The sequence below is a fragment of the Aquarana catesbeiana genome, linkage group LG04 (assembly GCF_042186555.1).
Source record: "Aquarana catesbeiana isolate 2022-GZ linkage group LG04, ASM4218655v1, whole genome shotgun sequence".
Classification (NCBI taxonomy): Eukaryota; Metazoa; Chordata; class Amphibia; order Anura; family Ranidae; genus Aquarana; species Aquarana catesbeiana.
The window spans coordinates 125,911,356-125,938,757 of NC_133327.1; the positions used below are offsets into that span (position 1 = coordinate 125,911,356).

At 40.6% G+C, this 27,402-nt stretch overlaps 1 protein-coding gene across 2 annotated transcripts in view; it reads left to right on the forward strand.

Annotated features, from left to right (window-relative positions):
- Window positions 1–27,402, forward strand: part of RYK (receptor like tyrosine kinase) — a 254,573-nt gene that overhangs the window by 59,890 nt on the left and 167,281 nt on the right. For both annotated transcript variants that reach the window (XM_073625527.1, XM_073625526.1), the window contains exons 2-3: window positions 22,846–22,967; window positions 26,888–26,987. In XM_073625527.1, the coding sequence (XP_073481628.1) occupies window positions 22,846–22,967; window positions 26,888–26,987 (222 nt within the window). The remainder of the gene's footprint in view (window positions 1–22,845; window positions 22,968–26,887; window positions 26,988–27,402) is intronic.

The window sequence follows — 27,402 nt, forward strand, 5'->3', positions numbered from 1 at the left end:
CATTATTCAACCAAAAAAATAATGTCAAAGCAATAACTCCAAGGCCAATAATAAATAACGGGTTATCTCCTCCGATTCTGCAACATGTCTGGTTGATGAACGGCCGTTCAGAAACGAAATGAAAAGCGCTAATCAACACTTGCCAAACTTCTACTAACACGAAATTAGCAGAAGCCGCCCAAAGGGTGGCGCTAAAGAGCTGAAAAACCATGTAGTACGTCACTACGTTCATGATTGTTGGCCAACAGTTGTGTGCTGTGTATATGCAAGACAAGTTTAGGCCAACGTCCTTTCGGACAAAAGTCCACGGTTTTGTTGGCCAACAATCCAATCGTGTGTACGAGGCTTTAGGCGCTGCGTATAGTCTGACATAAAAGTGCACAGCTGTAGACAGCCTTACGTTTGTTAATATGCAGGCATGTGTGTCCCATGTATTTCCTGAATGGAAAGCTTCCAGATTCGGGAAATATGTTCGCTGTTCATGCGTGGGTAGACCATGATGCAAGGAAGCATTGGATTTTACCAGAGTACTGCTGCATACAGCCGTGAAAGTGGCTTAACAACCACTTTAATATCTTCTTACCATCCCCTCTGTGTTCTAATCCTGTGTGCCCCTGTGTGAGTGATTTATAAAAAAAAATGCCCGCTAAACCTCATTTCTGAGCTCTTCTCAGCGATCACATGATCGGCTGGCTTTCTTCTCTCCTCGTCTAAAAGATGCAGCGGACGGGAATGAAATTCCCCTGTTGATGTCACTCGGGAGCGGAGAGAGAAAAAGCCAGCCGATCATGTGATCTCTGTGAAATGAGGTATAGCAGGCTTTTTTTTTTATCTATCTTATCTATCTTATACAGGGGCACACAGGATTAGAACATAAAGGGGATGGTATGAAGATGTTAAAGTTATTTGAGCAGCAGGAGTTGAGGGGGCAGGTACTGTCACAAGCTAACAGGCAGGGAGGGGGAGAGAGCGCAGAGGAGACCGATAGCAGGCTGCAGTTGACTGAGGCACGTACTGATGACTCCAGTGTCAGGGCTCAGCAGCCCTGATATATTGGTGTCGGCGTACAGGGGGGAGGGTATATCCAAGCAGGATCAGCCAAGTGTTACAGGGAGCCAAATGACACGGCACAAGCACTGTGCTGTATAAAATGCTTTAGAGGAACAGGATCTTTGTTAACCCAAAAAAAAGAAACGCTTTAACTTGTATCACAGGCATTATGTGCCCTCTGTGGCTCCACAAACACAGGAAAGTGCATGAACCCTTTTTAAGTCCACTGTGAAAGCAGGATGGATACATTTGTACATCTTGGACCATTCAACCAATGGCCAGCAAAGTAGGAAAGTTTTTTTTTTTGTATAACTTATTAGTTAAACTTTGAATAAGGGAGTGTAAGGTAAGCAGCAATGCGGCGATTATTACCAGCTGAAACCTTGCCATACTAAAAAGTCATAACTAACCCTAAAACAAGTGTGCAAAACTTGATGTTCCTGTGGTGAACTGCATCTAAGATGCTATCTGCATGGAGTTTTCATGTTCTGCCATTGCTTGTGTGGGTTTCCTCCATATCCTCAGGTGTCCTCCCGCACACCTCAGGAAACTATTAAACTACCAGTATGCCTGTCTAAATTGACCTTAAAAAAAAAAATAAAAAATAAAATAAAATAAATATATATATATATATATATATATATATATATATATATATATATATATATATATATATATATATATATATATATATATATATATATATATATATATACACACACATGAGATCAGGACCTTAGAATGTAAGCTCCTTGAGAGCAGGACTGATGTGAATGTACTGTATGTAAAGCACTTGGTGTATAAATATCCAATTGCTTCAATTTACTGTAGAAATAGTCAGGCTTCTTGTTGCTGTAGCTGTAAGGGAAATTTTCCTCACTTTCTCTGTGGTCACTGACACAGGAAGTGAGCAGAATGTCTCTAGAGGGTTTAGAGAGTTAAAAATAGCTACTGTCTCTAAAGTAGAGCCTGGGAATAGGACAACCTCTAACAATTTGTATTGCTATTTTTGTCCCATAAGTGGAAATCTCACTTCTAGTTTGGTCACCAGGACAGGAAGTGATGACAAATCTCCCCAATGAGAACAAGACAGCCGTCCTAACCCTGAAGGAGGTTGTAGTTCTTGCTATCCTGCGTTGTACTTTTGTGCTGTTTTGCGTTGTACTTTTTAAAGTGGTTGTATACCTCAGACATGAAATACGAACAAAGCATATCCCTTTTATAGTGTGTATTTGGCTCAATTTAGAGCACAAAGTGTCATTTCTGTCTGTTGCTTCGTTCCTCTGTTATCAACATGAATCATTTCTGACAAATTTTCTTGACACCAAGAGAAAAAAGGTGACGGGAGGGATCTCCAGCTGATTGACAGCCTCAACTCTTATTCTGGGGGGTGTCCCTTCCCTCCAATCAGGAGTGTAACTTTAGCTCTCTGCCTCCTTTTTTTTTTTTTTTTTTTTCTGACAGCTCAGACAAGCTTATAAATTCTGTACTGTGAATGGATATAGAGAACATAAGACTGCAGATAAGCAGGCATATCTTGTGTAGGATGATTTGTTTAATCTCTGTGTAAGACCTAAGGATATTCACTTCACTGGGTATATGTAAGGGTTTATACCCACTTTAAGTATTGAGTATTGAGTGGCAATTCCTGCAGATTCCAAATGTTCAAAATATTTCATTTTTGTTCCCTTTTGTATTGGGCATTTCAAGCATACTTTTCTTGTCACAAATGAGGCCTAAGACTGTGTGTGACTTGAATGGCAGCAGTGTCAGACTTTGTGTTTATCTACATTGAGCTTCTTGTGAAATGTAATATCGTTGTTTGTCATGATACTACAATTGGAAGTCTGGACTCCATCTTCATTTGCTATGTTTGTGTATGGCCCTCATTCACAGCTGTTCTTATGCTTTTTAAGAGGGTTTCTAGGTCACCTGTGGATTTATCCAACTTGCTTTTACATTTCCTGCAGGATGCTTTCTGCCTGCCCACGCCATAATTGCTTACTTTAACCCAGTGCTGCCCATCTCTAGTGTTTTGCCTTCATAAATGTTGGAGGGGGTTCTGCTCAAGCAGAGAAGCATGACTTTCTAATTTCAAGTTAGCAACTTACCAGCAAAAAACATGACACTGATCATGACGTTTCCTTTCATATACAATAAATTGGTTTCTGTTTTTCCTTTTTTGCATTTTTTCCTTTTAAGCGAACAGAGATCGTGTCTTTTTCATATTTTTGCAGGTTAAGGCTCAATGCACACCGGCTTAATAATCGCTGTTTCTACAGGCGTTTTGTATTTTGCCTGTAGAAGCAGCTCAGTGTTCTATGCATCCATGCACATTAGGGCTATTACAGGCTTATTTTAAGCTCAACATTTAGAGGCAGGGAAAAAAAACCTTCTGGTTTGTGTTTCTGATTTGGAGCTTACTGACAGAAAAAAAACGCAAAACTCTCTCATAAACTTGCCTAAACTATATACAAAAATTTTTCTGCCAAGGAACCAGATGTTTTTTTTAAGCCCAGTGTGCATGGAGCCTAAAGTGGTTCTAAAGTCAGAAGGTTTTTTTTACATTTAAAAGAGGTGTGTTAGTGTTTTCTTGCCTAGGTGGATACAGCATCTGTCCCCCACCAGCTCTAAGACTGAAAACCGAGCGATCAAACACCACTGTTCGTGACCGTCTCTGTGCTTACTAGCGTGCTGGGCTGTAGGGGGGCCGGGAGTGGCTGGCTCAGCCTCTCAGCAGCTCACTGAAAGGCTGAGACAGGTGCCGATCCAGGCATCTGGCTGGATCCCAACCATATGGTCGTGGCTGCTGAAAACGGGTCACAGGAGTGCAGAATGAACTGTGCTCCTGTAATCCAGAGAAGTACAGCCAAACAAGCTTTGGCTGTACTTTTCCTTCAATGCGTGCACTCCGATTCTGGTGTTAACCCGCTCTAAAATTCCTTTCCTTTTTACAAGTTGTGTGTTTTTTGTGTTCAGTGCGTCTTCAGTTTTGCAGAAACGCACTACAGTCCATTTAACTTGATTTCTTATGGGTCACATTCACATCTGTGCTTTTCCACCGATGTTGTTTGGAAAGAGTCAGGAACTTTTTCCCTGCATCAGGTTGTGTTTGGTTCCATAGACTATAATGGAAATGCAGCAAAAATGCAGTCCTTGCGTTTCTGCTGGTTTCTCCCGCAAGACAGCAGACATCTCCCAAAAACGGAAACCACACTAAAAAACGATTCAAAAATGCATGTGGAAAAATATATAAAATGCTCAGAAAGCGCCTCGACCGCAACCTGCTTAGATGGGAATATCCCTCTCCTGACACTCCCTTTTTTGTCTTCGCTTCAGGTAACTCATTGCCCTTCGAAGATGCCCTTCTTGCTGTGACAGTCTCTGATCCTCTTAACATTGTTTGGTGCAAAAAACTTTCCTCCTATGTAGAACAAAGTCATCCTTGTAATAAGTTGTCCTGCATCACTGCTACTAAATCACAGGTAGAAAAGGGAAAAAAAAGAAAAAAAAATCTAAATATTGTGGAAGTGGGTACGACTTTTCATTTTTTTTATTACTCAGACACAGGTTAGTTTGGTCATGTGAATAATACAGGTTTGTGATCAATTTTGTGCTTCCGGTTGGGATTTCTGATCTGCCCTTTTTGTAGAGTTCAGCTATGAAGTGCGGTGCTGTACAATTATGTTCATCCCATCCTCTGCTGTTGGCAGTGCCTTTCAAATCACAGGACTGTGCTTGGCAGCGTGACAATTTTTTTTTTTTTTTTCTCTCATGTTTTCTTTGACTATTTGACTGTGTAATCTTTTTTTTATATTGTGTATAGTTGTGTATGTTTTACCCAGGACGTTGGGCAACCTTTTACTTGTCAATTGAAATGATTGCGGTGTCAAAACAAAGTGCCTGGAACATGTACTGGTGTGAACCGGTGTTCTGCTGAGAACTCCAACTTGTCGATATCTCCAACCATGTCATTTCCGGTTAGAAATCTCGACTAGTTGTCGCTACTGCACATGCTCGCACTCCTTCATCATCTACAGAAAGCCTGTCCATGAGAGTTGGTTTTCGTCACAACACTGGCCCTCAAGATGTCAATGTACCTTCATTCACCATATTAATCTGCTACTCATGTGTTCTTTTTTTTTTTTTTTTTTCTTTTCTTGAATATTACTCTTGTTGGTGTGCTACTGTATTTAAATCCTTGTATCTATGTGCATGGGAGTAGTCTTTTTGATCCTTCTCTCATATTGCTGAACAGACTTTTTTTTTTTTTTTTTACATAATTTTTTTTTGATCAGAGAAATCATGACTGCACTGGGAGCTTTTCTTTTCATGACTAGGGTTTTTTATTTATTTATTTTTTCGTCTCTCAAAATAATGTGATATAATACTGGTAAGTACTCTGATGTAAATCCTGGGTTCCTATTTCAGGGGTCTGCCCGCCCAAAACTGCTGTTTCAGATTTTAGTAGGTGCTGTGGAGTTTACCCAGTTGTGCATATTGGAGGCCTTGTGCACACACACAAATACTTAATCAAAGTACACAAGGTGCGTTTGTACATCCTGCCCTGGTTGCCACTTTCCCATCCATCCTCACTTGCCGGCAATTCCCATCTGTCAAAATGGTAGCCAAGAGTTGCTGTGTAAATACAGAAAGTGTAATAGCTGCTGCTGTCAAAGGCTGTCTGACAGTGTTTATAAATTCTTTTCAGATACAAGATAGTGTCACATTACTGTTATATTTTGGTTTCATTAAGGCCCTGTTCACATCTGAATTGCGGGCATAATTGTGTGATTCTGCTGGTGATTCCGAAATGTGGCAAAGCGTGTTTGGGTGCCATTCTTTCCGAATAGCACCTCAAATGCGCCAAGGAACAGCTCCTAAAAAAAGGGCAGGAGCTACTCAGGGGCATTTTGTGGAGTAGAGGACAACCCATTCAGTTTAATTGTGTCGCTCCAAAAATGCAGCAAAAAATGGGGCCTGCAGATCAGTCTGCATATGATGTCAGTTAAAGCAACCTGACAAGTTAAGGGGGAAAAATGTTTCTATTTTAACCCTTAGTTTACTCTAATCAGCCATATTTAACACCTTGTTCCCCTTCCTGCCTTAATGCAGATCTTCACTTTGCACCCCAACCGCCACCCCCCTTCCTCATTTTTTTTTTTTTTGTATTTTTTATCACAACATCGCAAGGGGTTAATAAACCTCTATGTGATGGCATTGGGCAGGTGACAGGTACTGTTTATGATATTAGGGGTCTATTAGACCCCAATGTTTACCCTGCCCTTCACACCATCTAACCAAGCACAGATCCTACTGGCCAGAAAATGGTGCATCTGAGACCAGAAGTGACATCACATCCGGTTTCATTGTTACACGTGATATCGAACCATTTGCCTCGTCTCATAATGCTCCCCCTAGCCAGGCAGTTGTTACCAGGCGCCTTCTGGCATAAGTGGGAGAGTTTGGGAACCATGGGAGGGGCCGCTGGAGGGAGCACCACGCTGCTGGCTTTGTGAAAGTGATTGGCAGCTATGTAGCTGCCACATCACTTTTGCCTTCAAGACGGGAAAAAAAACGTATGTATATATAATCTCTCTCAAGTCAACAGCTACTTTATTTGTAGCTGCTGACTTTTTACATTTTTTTAAAAGTGGTTGAAAATCCTTTTTAAAGCCCCTTCTGTACTTTCCATTGGTGCCATAGAATGGTCACACAGCTGGGTCTACCCAGTCCTTTCCTTTTGTCTCTGATGATATCCACATAGGATGAAACATGTCAGGCTGGCTGATGCAAGCACGCTGTTGAGCCCGGACCATTTCTTTTATTCTGTGATGTTTTCCATTGACGCATGTAAGTAGACTACAATAAAAACGTGTAATTTACCCATATGGGCTTCACTATTATTTTCTTCTTATTGGGGTATCCTGCTGATGATCATACCATTTATTCATCGTCCCATGTGATGCTTGAGTTCCTGGTGATATGTGACATCTCAATCTGTCTGTTCATTATGGAGTGTGCCAATTGGATTCACTGCTGAGCTTTTTCACCATACAAATACATCGCTTGCTTTTTATATCCTTCTGGTAAGCAGATTGAAAGCACTTGGGTGTGGTGTGCTTATCCCTTGCACACGGAAATTTTGGTGGAGGTTTCATCTCATCTCTAATCTTCATTGGCTTCTATGGACTATTATATTTAGTTTTAAGCTATTGTCTTCTGTAGAGCTGCATTTTTTATTTTTTATTTTTTATTTCTGTGTTTGACGAATCAACCAACTATGCTGGCTGATTTACCAAATTTATATCTATTTCAGTTAGCGCAGGTATCTGTTTATATTTATTGTCTTTCCTTTGTATGTTGACCTGAACATGTCTTTAAAATCTGACTCCAGGAATTGCAGAAAGAATAAAAAATCCCTTACAAAAATCTGCTATAAGAGAATTCACATGGCTCGGTCTATCAGACTGTACCTGTTGAAAAATAGGATGTCTTCGGAATATTTGTGTTCAAAAATGTAAATGAACCTCTCTCTTCTCTATTGTAAGGTGATGTTATAGCTCTTTGGTTGCTGAAGGACAATTTTAAAATATTTCCGTGTACCCTATACATCTCGTTTATACTTTCTTGCTTTGGGACAGTGGAGGCTATTTATTACAGTAGCTTAGTGCTTGAATTGTAAAGTGTGTGGGAAGAAGAAACTAGCCCCCCTTCCTGTCACATGACTTTGAAACTTGTCATGTGATATTGCTATTCTATTCACAAGTGTTCTCTGCAGAGAGTGTACCATGGGACATTTTTAGCACCACACTGCATGTTTTAAAACTAATCTTTACATGTCAGTGCAGTGTGGGTTGTTTGTAGCAATTAACTTGTGAAGGGGAAAGTTTAGGCCTCGTTCACACCTGAGCGATTTTCTGCTTGAAGCTTGTAGCTCTAAAACGCTTAACAAGCCAAATCCCATTCATTTCAATGGCCTTTGTTCACATCTGAGCATTCTGTCGCAAAGTGATTGTCGCTAAAAAAAAAAGCACACAAGCTACTTTTTTGGTAGAGCGTACAAGCGTTTTTGGCCCCATAAACTTCAATAGAATCAAGTAAAAAAAGGTCTTGAGTGGTTTTGTCGCATGTTTCCTGCTCAAAGATCTCCACGCCGAATCTCCTCCCCCTATGGCTTTCTATTGGCTAAACAAAACGCCCAAAGCTGTAAAACGCTTAATACACTTCTAAAATCACTAAAATAAAAATGCCTGAAAGTCGCTCTGCTCAGGTGTGAATGGAGCCTTATGGTAGTAGAGACTTAAAGGGTGTCTATTTGTTAATGCTTTTACACAAGATTCACACCATGGTCACCTAAGATTCACTTTTTCTGATTTTTAAACCACATAAAAAATGTCTGAATGTTGTGTGACAGCTGTGCAAATCTTTACAAACCTTTATTAACGGACCCCACACAGTAACTTCTGTCATAAACTGCTACCGATCTAGTTTTCTAGGTTTTTAATTTTTTTTATTTTTTTTTAAGTGGTAGTAAACCGCTGGATTTTTTTTTGCCTGCAAGGCATTGTCTTCTGCTAGTATGCATCACAAACTACTAGCACCTTATGTGAAACTTCCCTTAGAATGAACCCCTCCAGGACTCTCAAGGAAGGGCACTGGTATGCCATTCCTTCAGAGCGCAGGTGTCGGTGACATCACCGGCTGCATTAAAGTAAATAGCTCCTAAACGGTGCCTGTTTAGGAGATATTTACATTACCTATAGGTAAAAATCATGCATGGGAGTTTACTCCCACTTTTAACCACTTCCCGCCCACCATATTGCAGAATGATGGCCGGAAAGTGGTTGTATTATCCTGACTAGACATCATATGACGTCCAGCAGGATAAGCCACTAGCACACGCCCGTCGGTCTGACACACCGCATCTCCGATCCCGGTAAAGAGCTTATAACATGGGATCAGCGGTGTCCAATCACAGCTGATCACATGATAACCTGGAAGTTCTGTTTATCGGCTTTTCCTCTACTCGTGGTGACAAGGCGTGGGTAAAGGAAAGCAGATTGGCGGCTCTCCTGATTGGTGGTGGGGGGGGGGGGGGGTCTGCGCTGATAATTGGTACATTGATTATCAGTGCAGACCCAACGAGGGTGCCCACTAGGGATGCCAATCTGTGCTCATCAGTGCTGCCTGTCAGTGCCTCCTAATCAGTGCCATCAGCCTGTCAGTACAGCCTCATCAGTGAAGATGAAAATTTTAAAATTTTCCGTCTTTTTTTTTTTTTTTTTTATAGTGCTTGGCCTGGGCAGGAAGCGGGTGAAAGTGCCCTGTATTGAAGTAGTTAATAAAGCTAAGCTCCACTTTAAATGCCACCTTGGTGAATAAAAGTATCCACTCTTTTCAAAAGCCTAAAAAAAGCGAGATGATTCAAATGTCAGTTTTTAATGGTTTTATTGATTCTTGTTGTTTGTTTTTTATTTTATGTATGGTCAGGTATGCAGTCTAGGGCTGAAACAACTAATCGATTAATCGACAACTAATCGATTACTATTTTCATAATCGATTAATGGGCCAGTAACCTAATGGGGTTAAAAAAAACTAAAATGAGTCCTTTTATAGTACAAAAAGAGCAAATAATCGCTACTGTAAATATTACTTTCATAGTTCTACAGTAAAAAAATGAACCCTTTACAGTAGTGATTATCTGCTTTTTTTTGTACTATAAAGGGCTATTTTTTTTTTTTTTTTTTAAACCCCATTATGTTACTAAACATACACCTGGTTCACATCTATGTGTTTCTTTGGTGCTTTTTGCAGAAACGCACTACAGTTCATTTGCATGGTTTCCTATGGGACACATTCACATCTATGCTTTTTTCAGCCACTGCGTATTTGGAAAGGGTCAGGGACTTTTTAGCGCCAAACGGTGCTTTTTTGGTTCAATATACTTCAATGGAGAATCTGCAGAACAGCATGTAATGCGTTTTTGCAGCAATTTGTGTTTTTTAATCTGGCCAACAACAAATTGGCCAAAAAAAATGCAAAAACGCAAATTGCAGCAAAATCACGTGCGCAAAAATCAAAACGCACAGCAAAAATGATGCAGAAACAGATCAAAAGCAAACTGCATAGGTGTGCACCGAGCCTTATGCTGGCCACACCGATCAATTTTCAGATTAGAATATTCAAACGAAAAATCTTTGTACATTCGATGAATGAAAGAATGTTTGAAATTTTCACTTGTTTTTAACATTCTGTTTTTAAAACAAAAGTAATTACTGAACGAAAACCACATCCACTGTCTGAAAATTCCTTTCACCAAGAAGTTTTCTATTTCCAAATTTTCCCGTCACTGTGGTTGAAAATGAACGTCGATTTGACCCCACTAACCATTAGAAAATCGAACGTTCTTAAAATGACTTTTTTTTTTTTTTTTTTAAGGAAGTCATTGTTTGTTCTTTAAATGAAAAAAATTGATCTGAGTCTGATGATATATACCAGATTCACCCTTTAATAGTACTCTAAAAGTATATACAGTATATCTCTCCTATAGTATATACACAGTATATCTCCTCTAATAGTATATTCAGTATATCTCCTCTAATAGTATATCTCCTCTAATAGTATATACAGTATATCTCCTCTAATAGTATATACAGTATATCTCTCCTCTAATAGTATATACAGTATATCTCTCCTCTAATAGTATATACAGTATATCTCTCCTCTAATAGTATATACAGTATATCTCTCCTCTAATAGTATATACAGTATATCTCTCCTCTAATAGTATATACAGTATATCTCTCCTCTAATAGTATATACAGTATCTCTTCTGTCTGTTATTCTCAGAGTGGATTAGATATTTTGCTCCCTAACCATATAGTGACACCGTGTCTGTCGGATGCTGGGATCTGTGGCTGGCTAAAACTCTAAAACACTCAACTACAGGTTTGCCTTCTTTCCTGTTTTTGCTCCAGTGTACCGCTGCGGCCAGCACGCATCCAGGACGGATAGGGTAGGTGTAAAGTTAACTTTGCATATCCACAATTTGAGGGATTGAAACATATCGATGAACTATCCAGAGAACAGCACTTCATATATATAAAAATCATAACCATCTGTTATCATATTTTCAAATACTTCCGTTCTTCCTTTTTATCATTGGTTCTAAAACAAGCAACGTCAACATCACAGATGAATTCCTCTTTCCAATTAAGCCCCTGAAGAAGGACTGAATTTTAATATATCCCGAAACGCGTTGGGCTGGCAAAGAGTTTCCATCGTCTAAATACCACCGTGTAGTGGAACATAATTAATGGGCCTAAAAAGCCCCGACTGTAGGAATATCATTGTCTAGTTGAATAGAATCAGTACTGTTTTTGAATTATATGTATTATATATGTTTCCGTTGCTTGGAATGTCTTGTTTTTATAATCTTTAAATAAAAATACTGTTTTTACTCTTATATGAGATCACAATCTATACAATTTCTTGTGCAAGTGCCGGAAAAATCCAATTAGGGGAATTTCCTTTTTTAATTAATATGTATTTCATGGATGTGGCACGGCCCCCCCCTTATAAACCTAGAATGAGCTAGTTATTTTCTTGTTTTAACCATATAGTTGGTTATATTTACCACTGCATAGAGATATCTAAGAATAAGTTGCCTTATAAAACTTTACATATTAACTAAATTATACACCACACTTTTTTTTTTTTAAGGTTATTAACCGATTAATCGAAACAATAATCGACCAACTAATCGATTATGAAAATCGTTAGTTGCAGCCCTAATGCAGTCCTACTGGTGCTGATCTGTTCCTCCTTTGCTCAAGCCAAGTTAGGTCCTAAAACTAAGAAGGAAGCTTCATAGAAAAAAACGAGGATTACAGAGAGGTCAAACTTTTAACCGTTCATTCCTTGCTGACCCAAACATTTCTTTTCCAGCCAGGACATGTAAACCCCCATTGTCCCAACACTATAAATCTAGAATAACAGAGTCTCTGCAGTTTTGTGAATGTTGCTCGGGAGGAGGAAGGCTGCTGTCCATGTGAGCTGTTACTTGAGCTGCTTGCTGAGAGGATGGAAGTGCTTCGAGAAGTTTGGAGCCCACAGCCCAAAGCAATGTTGATTAAAACTGTATTTGTTACTGTGATGCAGCCCATATGAAAGGCCTGTAGTCCTGAAATTAAATTTATCTCATTTGAGTTAGTTCAGGAAACAGGGTTTTTTTCTTTTTAACGTAATCTATTCAACACGTTTCTCTCTCGATAACTTCACGTTGTTTAGTCAACTTCATAATGAAAAGCAATCATTCTTTTTGTTTGGGTTTCCATCGATCTACATTTTGGTATAAGCTATGGCAAATTAGAATATACAACATGTTAACTTGTTTGTTCCCAAAATATTGAGAAATCAAGCTGCTTTAAAGGACCAACTACAGAATTTTATATGCATCACCTGTCTGTCTGGTTTGTATTGTTAGACAAGAGTAGTTCATTTTTGCCACAGTGCGCAACTTATCTGAAGCTATATTTACTAGACTTTTAGGCCTCATGCCATCTGGGCTTAAACACCACCTTTCCAGGCAGTTACTCTTTATTTTTTATTTTCCAACCTGTATAAGTGCCTCTGTTAACCTGTGTCCATGTCCATTTTCATACAAATTTTCCTGAGGCTCCATTCACACCTGAGCGTATCGATTATTGGGCGTTTTTAAACTTTTTTTTTTTTTTTTTTTTAAACAGCTTTTTTAGAAGCATATTACAAGTGTTTTCCAGCTTTAAGTGTTTTTGTTTAGCCAATAGAAAGCTCTAGAGGGAGGAGAGGGAGAGGAAATTAGGGGTGGAAAGCTGCTATTTGAGCGTTTTTTACAAGCTTTTTTCTGCTCAAGTCAGGCGTTTCTATTGAAGTCTATGGGGCCAAAAACGCTTGTATTCTGCCAAAAAGAAGTTGATGTACTTTTTTGAGCTTCAGGCGACTGAACGCTCATATATGAACAGGGGCCATTGAAATAAATGGGATTTTGCTTGTTGGGCGTTTTTGGAGCTTCTGAGCTGAGTGTTTTACAAGCTGAAAATCACTCAGGTGTGAACAGGGCCTAAAACTTTCCCTAAGAATTGTTGTACGAAATTCTATCATCTATGGCTAGCTTTACTATGGAACACATAATAAATATAATGGGGTTATCTCAAATTTGATTGCAAGAGTAGAAATATTGTGTTGTAGAGGGTGTACTATTTGGACTTATTTGTTTTGTAACTGGATGCAGCTGTCCAGTGGATCTGTGCCAGCAATATCAGACTGGCTTTGGACTTGTTCCTTTTTGGAGTGTAGTGTAAACCCACAGGTAAGCAGCATTATTGAACCTCCCACTGGGCACACTTGTAGGTTTCTATCATGTAGCCTTCCTTGTGGAAACTCCCCATCTGCATTTATGAAGGACGTCTGGTATAGTGTGCAGGACAGGTCGTCAGTCATTGCTGACAGTAGATCTTTAAACATTTACTTTCCCATTTGTGTTTTATAACCTCAGATTGCTGACTAGTTCCAAATACTGCAGGAAGCTAATAGATTAATCTGTTTAGGAGGCAGCATGTAATAGTCTTTTATGAGGTGACAAGTAATAAGAGCCAGCATCCCCATACACTACTTTTTTTTTCAGCCAGTCTTTAGCTGTATAACAATTGTGAGCTGATAAAGGTTAGTGAGCAAACTTTAGCAATAATAAACACTACGTTTAATGGGAACAGGCGCTGTGCCAGGTAAGGCTTTGAAAGGGAGCTATTTTGCTGAATGTTGGTATTCATCTTAAAGCACCTTTCATCTTTGTAGGACTAGTCACCACAAGCTGTAACCTTTGTTGGGTATTGCTAGGGCCCACGTCTTTATGGATGGGGGGGGAGGGGCTTGGCTGTTTTGATGGAGTGTTTTTTCTTTAACAAAATGCATCATTCCTTTTGTTGAATGCCTTGTCTAGTGATCGGTGATTTCAGAAAACTAAGCAAGTATGCCACAGCAGTCAGTGGGCCTTAACTGTATGGGCACTAGAACAGTAGGATGATAAATACAGGCACTTTTCTTAGAGGTGTGAGCTACACTGCCATTAGTTCTATATAAAGGTGGCGTAGAAGTCGTGCTGGCCAAATACAGTAATGTAAAAGAAACTCTTTCACTTGGCAAAACCCGGTTTGAAAAAGAAAGCCGATGGGACTTCTGCAGTCTATATATATTCCCGACACTGGGCAAAATAGCACATCCTCAAAATAAATAGTGCTTTTTGTCCCTTTTAAAAATAAAACTTACACTGTAATCAATACATAAAGTGCAAACAAAGAGCAATGTGCAAATTAACAGGAATATGGACCTTGAGTTTCCCCCATGCAGGAATCTGGGCAGTGATATGCAAACCATATATCAAAAAAATGCAATAAAAATCAGTAAATCGAATCAAATAGTCCATGTGTGTGAAAAGTGCTCGATGTGCAGTATTCTCTCAAAGTGCTCAAAGGTGCTCCTTTAGAGAAGATGGGCGCTTAACAAACAATGTGGATCCCGCATTACAGGGATCATAAAGGCATAATATCCATCTACCGGTTGGTAATAACCATATCAGAACCACATCTTAGAAAATTGCTTCATAAAAGGATCAGCTCTCATAACAACATCCTTAGATCGCTCACCAAATTCAGTCACTTATGGGAAGCAAGCAGGGAAAGACTCGTGATGTAATACAGCAGAAAATAGTTTATTTAAAAAATGGTTAAATCCACTTACATTTAAAGTAGTTGTTGCCTTGGTACAATAAAATCCTCCCACCCGCTTTGTAACATAACGATATGTGTCCCTGTGTCTGTGTTATATAAAAAAAAAGCTGCCAATCTGTACCTTTTTTTTATTTTAGAGCGTCTCCTGGTGCTCGTGTAACTCCTTGGAGGTTGTCCGATGACATCAAGTTCTCCACTTTTGCATTCATTCAGAAAATGGAAAGCATTCTCAGATTTGTGCCTGTGCAGAGCGAGCGACTTCCTGTGTTCAGAATGCAACAGGCCAGCTGCTCAGCACAGGACCCAGACGCAAGTGGAGATCACAAATCTAAGGGCATCTACTTCAGTGGCTTCGGCCAGGTATGGTATTTACATAGTTACACTGGTCCAAGCTGGACTAACATATCTATGTATAACCTACCCATACCTGGAATTCATCTTTAAACCCATTTTTATACACAGGTTCCTTAAACCCATTTTTGTCTATTCCTCTTGACTCCCTTTTATATTTTATTTGATGTCAGAACAAGCAGTAATAGGGATGTTCATCATAAGTGTTTGAACAATCATGGAAAACATTAGTCAGGGTTTTTGATAGCCACAATACAGATGAAGGCCTGGTAATGCTGTGCCTTCATTAATGGGTTAACGAGAGAGCGCTTACAAAAGTCTCCCAAGCTCTGGGGTTGCTTATTGAGCAATGCCACCCTGGTGTTGTAATGGTGCCAGTAAGCAGTGCTCTGGGGGATGAAATGCTTTCTTTAATTGGTCCAATTAGTTCAAGGTTTTCTTTTGAGCATCAGTCATTTGGCCCTGGCTTATTAGCGAGCCATTAGGCTATGAATAAAGCTTACATGCTTTATTAGAGAATACAGATATGGGAGTGATTGATTCTGCAGCACTAGAGATGAGATGTCTGTAAGCTGTGGCATGCCTGAGGAAATAAAAATATATTCACTAATCTGATATTCTTTAAAACTGAACTTTAAAAGTTATTGATTTATTTTTCCTCTCATCAGGCAAGTTTAATAGGAATTTTTCTTAAGTATGTTACTCCAACATTTCATATTCCTAATATGCGCCTGCTCTACCAGGTACTTGTGTGAAGTAGTGGATGGCTTCCTTTGTATGAAATCCCTGGTAATCCTGCCAGTCCCTCTGCTTTCCTGTTAAAAACTGACCACACCAGGCATGAGGGGACAGCATGGTCTTTTTTTTTTTTTTTTTTTCTGCGCTGGAACTCCTGATGTGAACCTCTGTACAGCCATTCACCAGGAAGAATGGTGTGCTGCTTTTTCTCCTCTAGCTCTCTGAGCTCCTTATGCAGCTGAGAACAGAGGGAATATGTGATCACTTATAAAAAGGGGGAAAAAAGGTATTTGTAATGTGTCCGTGGTTTTTTTTTTTTTTTTTTTTTTGTTTTTAAGATCTCTATACACACGTTTTGCCTTTCACTGCTATTTTAAATGAATGGGTTGTTTACAAGGTGATTTGTTTTGCATATATTTTTAAGTTGCCCTGTTTAACTTTTTAAATATGCAGCACCCAGGATTTTGTTTCCATAAAGGCTTTAGCAAGCAGGGTCTGATGAATCACCCAAAACACTGCTTCTTAACCACTTGAGTACCAGCCTATATATCTGTTAATTTTGTTCACTAAATTATCTTAGTCAACTAAATTAAGACGATTTTAGTTGATTAAAATATGACTAAAATGACTCAAATGACTAGGGTTGCACCGATATCACTTTTTAAGACCAAGTACAAGTACCAATACTTTTTTTTCAAGTACTCACAAATACCGATACTTTTTTTTTAATGTCATGTGACAGTGGCAATAATATGCAGCACTGATGAGGCAGGGACTGTCAGTTTTTTTATTTTTATTGAATGTAATTTTTTTGTACAATTATTTTTTATTTTTTATTTTTTTTTCAACCCTGTTGGGGCTTTGGTGTTCCCCTTTGAGACAGGGAAAAGGACTGAGGACACAGATTCCCCAGTCCCTTTCTCAGCAGCCTCAGCTACACTGAAGATGGACAGGAGACAGTGGCTCCTCTCCATTTATAAACTGAAGCATCATAAACAGTTTTCAGTGCTCTGTTATAAATGGACAGTCAGTGATCACTGACTCTGTGCATTCAGAAAAGGAAGGAGCCGGTAAATGACAGATTTAACGGCTTTTTCCTCCGATCTGTATCCTGACGGATCCAGGACGAGGGAGGGTGGCGGAGGAGGAACCGGGGAGGACACAGTGGATGATCAGTGTGGTGGCAGTTACAAGCACCGGTCTCCCTGTATAGCTTTCAATAAAGCATCTGAAAGCTATGGGAGAGAGAGGAGGAGAAGCGGCTGTCAGAAAAGCAATACAGGGAAATCGGTGCTTGTAACTTCCCCCACAACCGCACCAATCATCAATGAGGCTGCCCGGCATCCCCGCAACACTGAGGACACCGGGTGTACTGGCCTCCTGCCAGGTATCGGGTCAAGCATCAGAGCATTTGCTTGAGTACAAATACTTGTGCAAATGTTCAGTATCTGCACCGATACTTTTATTGGTGCAACCCTACAAATGACTAAAACTAAAATACCATTTTAGTCAAAAGACTGACTAAAACTAAATCGAAATTTGACATCAAAATTAACACTGTTACATATACTCCATTACCAGGCTGTTTTTCGGTTTTCAGAGACAAGGGGTTCTTTTTATGGTATTTGATAACCACTGGGCTTTCTATTGTTTGCTGTATAAATGGGGGAAAAAAGACCAAAAATGTTTAAGGCTAAGTTAAACCTTTTTTTCTAAATTCCGTCTCCCCTATGTACCAATATATCATTCATGTTCTTTGCAAAAATATCAGAGCTTTCCAATAAATCTATAGACACTTGATTCACTTGTCCTCATCCATGTTTCCAAACATATTCATAGCTTCTGCCTTACTTCCTGGTCAGGTTAGAGGTCATGACACAGGAAGGATTTGATCTGCTGACCTCAGCGCACACCCTGCATCATCCACCCAACTACCTACCTACTAGAGCTGCACGATTCTGGCCAAAATGAGAATCACAATTTTTTTTGCTTAGAATAAAAAGATCACGATTCTTGCGACGTAAAATCTTTCACATTATACAAAAAAAAATGGGCTAACTTTACTGTTTTTTTTTTTTTTAATTCATTAAAGTAATTTTTTCCAAAAAAATTGCATTTACAGTGTGACATAAAATATTGCAACAACCACCATTTTATTCTCTAGGGTGTCTACTAAAAAATTATATATAATGTGTGGGGGTTTTAGTAATTTTCTAGCAAAAAAAATGATTTTAACTTGAAATCAACAAATGTGAGAAAAAGGTTTAGTGTTTAAGTGGTTAATCTTTTTTCACTTACACACAAAGTCTATTCCATTGATAAATTGTTACAATGTTTATAGGCAAGTTCTGCCCAGTTTTTCTCTTGCTTTATTTTGAAGGCTGTGGCTTCAGAAGAGCAGAGAGAATTCTTTGCATAGAAAGAATTGTGAAACACTTTAGTCAAGATCGCGAAACACTTTAGTCAAGATCGCGATAATGATTCTTGACGATTAATTGTGCAGCTCTACTACCTACCCACCCATTCCCAGCTGCTTGTTTTTTAATGAAATGCAATCAATCAGTGATCACTCTTCTCACTAAATACTAGGGATGCACTGAAATTTTGTCAACCGAAAATGGTGTTTCTGGCATATTGAAAAAAGTGCAGATAATTGCGCATGCGCAGTAGCGGTGGCTGCGCCGCCGGGTGCTGCCCATTGTGGGGTGTCATCCTGCCAGCTCAAGGTCCTCCCTTCCCTCCTCCTCCCCTTGCAGAGTGGCGATCTCCCTGTGTCAGGGAGCTGAATTGCCCAGGCCGCAGTAACAATTACCCGCCTCCTGTGATAGGTGACACACTGATCCAATGCCTGGATCACTGGAAGCGGGACATTGTTACTGCGGCCCAGGCAATTCAAATCCAGCTCCGGGACACAGGGAGATCGCTGCTTTGATCCGGGCACTGATGTGAGGCTGCATCTTATGGGCACTGGTGAGGCTGCATCCCACGGCAGGCAGTGGCGAGGCTGCATTGATCACTTGTATCATGTCTGCAGTCTTAACAGTACACGTTAAACACAGGGGTTTAGTTTGCACACATTTGCTGGGTGTCCAGTGCGCCACTGTCCCTTCTTCAGGAGGAGTGGGCTCCCTCCAGGCATACCTGCCCCCAATCTATCTATTCTACAGTGGATGTAAAAAGTCTACACGCCCCTGTTAAAGCGTCAGGTTTCTGTGTACAACTCAGTTAAACAACAAACTGAAAGCATTTATATGGAGGGAATTAAAAATAAAAAAAATAAAATAATATGGTTGCATAAGTGTGCACACCCTTACACTAATACTTTTTTGAAGCACCTTTTGATTTTATTACAGCACTCAGTCTTTTTGGGTATGAGTCTATCAGCATGGCACATCTTGACTTGGCAGCATTTGCCCACTCTTCTTTGCAAAAACACTCCAAATCTGTCAGATTGCGAGGACATCTCCTGTGCACAGCCCTTTTCAGATCACCCCACAGATTTTCAATCAGATTTAAGTCTGGGCTCTGGCTGGGCCATTCCAAAACTTTAGTCGTCTTCTGGTGAAGCCATTCATTTGTTGATTTGGATGTATGTTTTGGGTCTTTCTAATGCTGATTGGTGAAGTTCACTTCATGTTCAGCTTTCTTTCTAGCAGAAGGTTTTGTGCCAGTATTGACTGGTATTTGGAACTGTTCATAATTCCCTGTACCTTGACTAAGGCCCCTGTTCCAGCTAAAGAAAAACAGCCCCAAAGCATGTTGCTGCCACCACCATGTTTCACTGTGGGTATGGTGTTCTTTTGGTGATGTGCAGTGGTGTTTTTGCACCAACCCCATCTTTTGGAATTATAGCCAAAAAGTTAAACCTTGGTCTCATCAGACCATGACACATTTTCCCACATGCTTTTGGGAGACTTCAGATGTGCGTTTGCAAAATTTAGCCGGGCTGGGATGTTTTTCTTCATAAGAAAAGGCTTCTGCCTTGCCACTCTACCCCATAGCCCAGACATATGAAGAATACAGGAGATTGTTGTCACATGTACCACACAGCCAGTACTTGCCAGATATTCCTGCTGCTCCTTTAATGTTGCTGTAGGCCTCTTGGCAGCCGCCCTGACCAGTTTTCTTGTCTCTTCATCAATTTTGGAGGGACGTCCAGTTCTTTGTAATGTCACTGTTGTGCCATATTTTCTCCCCTTGATGATGACTGTCTTCACTGTGTTCCATGGTATATCTAATGCATTGGAGATTCTTTTGTACCCTTCTCCTGACTGATATCTTTTAGCAATGAGATACCTTTGATGCTTTGGAAGCTCTCTGTGGACCATGGCGTTTGCTGTAGGATGCGGCTAATAAAAAGTCAGGAAAGACCTACTAGAAAAGCTGAACCTTATTTGTGGTTAATCAGAGGCACTCTAAATGATGGCAGGTGTGGACCGACTCATATTTAACATGACTTTGAATGTGATTGCTTAATTCTAAACACTACATCCCTAAGAGGGTGTGAACACTTATGCAGCTACATTATTTTAGTGTTTTAATTTTTATTTCCCCTCCCTAAAAGATTTCAGTTTGTTTTTCAATTGAGTTGTACAGTTTATAGGTCACATTAAAGGTGGAAAAAGTTCTGAAATTATTTATCTGTCTTTTTTTTTTTTTTATTTTTTTTTTTTTATATATATATCCACTGTATATGTGCTCCTATTATGGAGGCTTTCAAAATTTTAGAGTAAGAGCCCTTTCACACTGAGACGCTTCAAAAACGCCTTAGCGTTTTTACCGCATTTTTGGGGCGCTAGCGGTAAAATTACCGCAATGCTGCGGGCGGTTTAACGGCGCTTTTCAAGCCTTATTGAAGCATGGGCGTCAAAGAACAACCCCACCTCCCTACATCACAATTTCAGTCCTGTTGTAGATGCTCTCTTTTCTGCTTGCATGTTTACCTTTTTTGTGAGATCATGTGACTTTTCTACAGCTCAGGGCGGATTATAGGCGCTATTCAGGCGTTTTTACAGCGCTTTCAATTAATTTCAATGGAGAGGGGCGTTTTTTAAGCGCTTTTTTTTCAACACCCAAAAGCTGCTTCAAAGATGCTGCTTGCAGGACTTTTCTCAACGCCCCACCAGCGCAACGCCTCAGTGTGAAAGGGTCCATTGAGATGCATGGGGAGCATTTTATGAGCGTTTTAATAGCGCTATTTTTAGCAATAAAACTCAGCAAAAACGCCTCAGTGTGAAAGGGGTCTTAGGACTGCAGATAATACTGGGGTGCCTTGTCATGGCCTCTGCAGCTTACTGATTTTTGCAAATGTGTACTGACTAAACCCCTGTTTTTAACATTTGTTGCAGGCTGGCTGGTTGAGCTGGGAATTTTTCTTGTGCTCCTTACTGTAAAGGCCAGTTCTAGGTTGGGGCAGTTGCCATTTGTACTGTTATTGCTGTATTCACTAACTTCAGTGTAGGGGGTTATTGCTGCGTCCACTGACTCCAGTGTAGGGGGTTATTGCTGCGTCCACTGACTGCAGTGTAGGGGGTTATTGCTGCGTCCACTGACTCCAGTGTAGGGGGTTATTGCTGCGTCCACTGACTCCAGTGTAGGGGGTTATTGCTGCGTCCACTGACTCCAGTGTAGGGGGTTATTGCTGCGTCCACTGACTCCAGTGTAGGGGGTTATTGCTGCGTCCACTGACTCCAGTGTAGGGGGTTATTGCTGCGTCCACTGACTCCAGTGTAGGGGGTTATTGCTGCGTCCACTGACTCCAGTGTAGGGGGTTATTGCTGCGTCCACTGACTCCAGTGTAGGGGGTTATTGCTGCGTCCACTGACTCCAGTGTAGGGGGTTATTGCTGCGTCCACTGACTCCAGTGTAGGGGGTTATTGCTGCGTCCACTGACTCCAGTGTAGGGGGTTATTGCTGCGTCCACTGACTCCAGTGTAGGGGGTTATTGCTGCGTCCACTGACTCCAGTGTAGGGGGTTATTGCTGCGTCCACTGACTCCAGTGTAGGGGGTTATTGCTGCGTCCACTGACTCCAGTGTAGGGGGTTATTGCTGCGTCCACTGACTCCAGTGTAGGGGGTTATTGCTGCGTCCACTGACTCCAGTGTAGGGGGTTATTGCTGCGTCCACTGACTCCAGTGTAGGGGGTTATTGCTGCGTCCACTGACTCCAGTGTAGGGGGTTATTGCTGCGTCCACTGACTCCAGTGTAGGGGGTTATTGCTGCGTCCACTGACTCCAGTGTAGGGGGTTATTGCTGCGTCCACTGACTCCTATGATAGAGGTGGTAGTTGTATCGTGCTGGGTTCCAACAGCAGGGTAAGGACTTCCCATCTTGTTCCCAGAACAAAATAGTACAATTAATACAAGGCTTCTTCTGATTGCAGTTCTGGTGGAGATGCAGGCAGATAATGTCACAATTTTACCAGCCAATCAAAAGAAGCTTTGTATGCATTCAGAAAATGCAGTGTTCACTAAAACACAGTTGGACTTTAATATTGATGGCATTCAGAACATATGATTGGAGTAATACCAAACATGCATAGAGAATATTACTGGGTAGAGGAAATATTTATCTGTTAGATCTGGTTGATCTGTTAAACAGCTGATTTAATGCGATGTCTTTATGTTGCCCCAAATGACCCACAACATGATCAGTTGCTCATTCAGTGTAATGTTTTTTCATTACATGAAAATGATTTATTTAATGGAACCTGAATGCATTATCATTTTCCCCTTTCCCTTTGGAGTACACGTGCTCAGCAGGATTTTTTTTTTTTTTTTTTTTAATCCGTAGAACATAAGGTTGGGATGCTTTTTCACAAATGTCATAACATCTCGTTGGCCTGTGTTTATTTAGATTTGATAGTATACACAATGAAATTGCTGAACTTTCTCATTTGCATAAACTAAATAAAATCTATATTTTCTTCTTTTCTAGGCTTGGATGCTGAACTTTATTATGTCCGGAATGATATAATAAATCACTATGCTTTATCATTTAATCTGCTCATTCCTACTGAGACGAGCAAGCTCCATTTTAGCTGGCACTCTAAATCTAAGGTATGTAAACTTATTGAATGCTGCTGGTTTTTCAATGTTTTTATTTTTTTTAACTTTTTCAGTAATATAAAGTATAACTAAAGGCAAAACTTTTTTTTCATTTTAGATAGAGGGGAGAGAAATTAGAACCCCAGTCAGTTTTTATTGCTGCCTGTGGAACACAGTGGGAACCAGTGGGGAAATTCACCCTCTCTCTATTTGTCCCGTACCATTATTATTGAAAGGAAAAAGAAAATCACAAATTTTGGGTTGTCCCCAGAAAAGTAATAGAGGGGAAATCCTCCAATGGTAACACTAGTTCTGGTTACCTGGGTAACACAGATGGCGGAATAAAAAAATATGAAGGATTAGTCATAACCCTCCCCTATTCTATCCAGAATGGGGAAAATTTTGCCTGTAGACACACACACACAAAAATGTAATCGTGGAGGTTTGTTATAGACCTCCCAGTGTTAATGAGGAGGTGGAGACTCCGCTACACACATACACACACTATTTGCAGCCAAAATGATATGCACTTTCAACTATTCCTGGATAAGTCAGTGTTAATTCACACTTCCTAGTTCCTGAGCTCTCCTATTGGCCAATGAGTCAAAGTGTGACATCAGCCCACCTCTCCGCCTCAGCCAATCAGAGGAAGCTTTGTATTCATTCACAGAATACATGGCTGCTTTTGAATGACTAAGCACCGCTCAGACCGAGACTGCATTGTTCTGGATGTGTGACAGAAAGTCTGTCCCACTGCCTGAACCCAGTACTGTGTACTGTATGTATCTGAAGCAACATACAATTCATACAGTGCTTAGAGCTAGTGCAGCAATTAGTAAAGGAAATGGTTCATTTGGACCTGCTTGGTCTAAAGTATTGAAAATCACAGTAAACTTGAAGATCAGCTAAAGCCCAGGTTCACAATGATGCGGGCTAGAAATGTTGTGAGTTAAGCTGAACTCGCACGATTTCGAACCAGCAATGCAGCCCGACTTCGGGTAGCGATTTGACTGACATCTGTGCAGGTTCATGCACAGATGTCTATTTAAATTGCCCCTCTGAAGTCGCCAAAAGTAGTACAGGAACTACTGTACTTTTTAAAGCGTATGCCAAATCGGCCCAATGTGAACGTGGGCTTAAAGCTGTTGTAAAGCTTTTTTTTTTTTTTTTTTTTAATTAACAAACATGTTATTTACCTGCTCACAGTGGCCCTGATCCTCCTCTTATCCTGTGATTCATTATGGCTGAGCTGAATCAGTGCTGTGTTCAGCATCTCATTGAGATTAATTGCTATGCTCTGCTGTACTCCTGTATATATGGTGATGCTATTGTAAACGCAAGTACAGGTGTATGCAAAAAATTGAAATAAAAAGTAGCCTTGTCATGGAGTGATCATCCGCAGCCCTGTGTAAGCTTTTTAATTAGAGGAATTGGAAGCAGCTGAATGGAGGGTGGGTGGGCAAATCTAAGGTAATTGTGTGGCTGAGAAAAAAAAAAAGCTGTGCTAATAATGAATAAGGCCCCTTTCACACGAGGCGGACTCCGCTTCCACGGAGTCCGCCTCGTTCCGCCGGCACTGCAGGAGATCTCTGTTCGTTTTCATCAGATCTCATCCGATCCGCCAGCGATGGATCTGAACGTAGGGCCATCCGTCTGCTTTTTGCGGATCGGACTGGGTCGGATGTCAGAGGACATGTCTCCGCTGACATCCGTCGCTCCATAGGCTAACATGGAGCGCCCGTTCAGGTCCGCCGTCAAAACTGACAGGCGGACCTCAACGGTCCGATCGTGTGAAAGGGGCCTAAGTGATAAAAAATCAACACAATCTGATGAGCAAGTAATAGTCAATCCAATATATACAAGAGATAATAACGTATTAGATGAGCAAAACAACCAATATAACAAATGAATAAGTGATATAAAAGTAATCGGTGAAAAATATATAGCATGTAGATTTCCCATCAGCGATGTAGTACAAGGGCCTGTCTGATTTGATACAAATTGAATCGATTGTTCAGGTGTGTCCTCTATTCCATAGTTTTGGTAAATCTACAGAAAAGTGTATAGAGATTGTACAATCAGATTGCATAGTGCAGGGATATGCAATTAGCGGACCTCCAGCTGTTGCAAAACTACAAGTCCCATCATTCCCCTGCCTCTGCGTGTCATGCTTGCGGCTGTCAGAGTCCTGCTATGCCTCATGGGACTTGGAGTTCTGCAACAGCTGGAGGTCCGCTAATTGCATATGCCTGGCATAGGGTATGGCCATCTTTATAAAAGTACATAGGAGGGAGTGGGCGGAGACAGTTGTTAGGCCTCGTTCACATCTCTACGTAGCGAAGACTCACATTCCCTGGGCGGCACAGTGGTGTAGTGGGTAGCACTTTCGCCTAGCAGCTGGTTCGAATCCCGACCACAACACTACCTGCCTGGAGTGCGTGGGTTTCCTCCGGGTACTCCGGTTTCCTCCAACACTCCAAAGACATGCTGGTAGGTTAATTGGATCCTGTCTAAATTGTCCCTAGTATGTATGAATGTGAGTTAGGGACCTTAGATTGTAAGCTCCTTGAGGGTAGGGACTGATGTGAATGTACAATGTATATGTAAAGCGCTGCGTAAATTGATGCAGCTATATAAATAAAAATTCCCACACACGTTTTGTTTTGGAGCTAGTTACATAGTTAGTAAGGTTGAATAAAGACACCAGTCCATCCAGTTCAACCTAAGTGAGTGGTGTTGTGTGTCTTCAATTATCCCTATTTTTTTTAATTTAAGGTACCCATATGGCGCCATCAATTAACGCAGCAATCCACACATGCATTGCACCCTACCCTCAAGGAGCCCACAATCCAAGGTCCCAAACTCACATTCATATACCAGGGCCAATTTTGGACAGAAGCCAATTAACCTACCAGCGTTCTCACTCGTCATGCATAGGAAAGCCCGTTCACTTGAATGGGTTGCCCTACGCGCAACAATCGCCTCAGAGAAGCTACAGAATTCTATTTGGTGCGTTAATGCAGTTATCGGTGCGTTTGCCGAACTTGGGGAGCCTTTTAACATGTAATGACAACACAAACACGATGCACATTTGCAGTATTTCTGAAACTCATGGCAAAACACTGATTTTCTGTGCAACTTGCCTTGCGTTTAACAGTTTAACTTTCAGGTCCCATTCACACCTAGAGTAGAGGGAGCGTATATTTTTTGGCCCTTTTTTTCAGTGGCACACATAGGGCAGCCCATTGATTTCAATGGTCTGCGCTACACCTGGCAAAGTAGCTTGTGGGACAATTTTTGTAAGGTGTGTTTTTTTTTTTTTTTTTTTTTTTTTTTTCTTCTGCCTTTGTCACCTGTTTTTTCATGTGGCAAAATGTTTGCTTTTGTGTTTGGTGTACTGTGCTGTTAACAATTAACGACACTGAAAGCGCAAATAGGTAATTTTAGGTGTATAAATGTGGCCATACACTATACAATCTATTTGTACAATCTCCTTTAGACTTACAAAAACTATATAGGAGGAGGGCACACCATCCACCCAATCAGGTAGGCACTTGAACTACATCAGGGATCTCCCGTGGGCTGCATACAGCCTCAGGGAATTTAGCATGCACCCTGTGCCCATCTGGAGGGACGCTGGGGAAGCCAGGCAAATGCATGTATGGGGGTGCTGTGAAAACTGGGTGAAGGTGTGCTAATGAGGTTATCTGGTAAACTCCCTCCTGTGTCCATTCTGGCTTGTCTGTCCTCTTTTTATACCAGGAAGTTTCTAAAGTGATCTCCAAATACATGGGTGAGGTAGGCCTCGTCTTCAAAATCAAAGAAAAACTTGTATTTTTGTGTACATTAATGGTATATTGGTACATAGGGGAGCTGTGTTTTTTTTAGAAAAAAAAAGGTAGACTTAGCCTTTAACTCTTCTTCATTGACAGGTGGAATACAAATTGGGGTTTCATGTGGACAATCCCATAGCCATGGAAACACCACAGACCAATATCTCAATGCAAGGAGATGTCCCACGGTCTTTATCGGGTGAGTGGCTGTTGTAAACATTCTTAATTAAAAAAAAAAAATAAAGTCAATGGCTAATTAACCAAAGATAAACTTTTAACAGTGGTACAGAACGCATGACTATTGTGAGCTTAGCTTTAAGCAAGAGCGCCATCTGGTGATCATTGTAATTATTTTCCTTTTGGAAAGACATTCTTGTCATGTTTCATCTGTATCAGGGAGGTTATCAAAACAGTACCGTCTTCTTGATGTAAACACACAAAGTTTTATCGGTTTACTTCTAAAAGTGAAGCAGGTGTGATTGGCTGGCCCAAATCATTGAAATTCAAGGAAAACGCTGCTTGGCATTAGTTGTCTGTTTTTCATTCTCAGCAGTTCAAATAGCATAATTCCAGTGCAGTGCATATTTAGGGATTTAGAAGCCTTTACTGTGAAG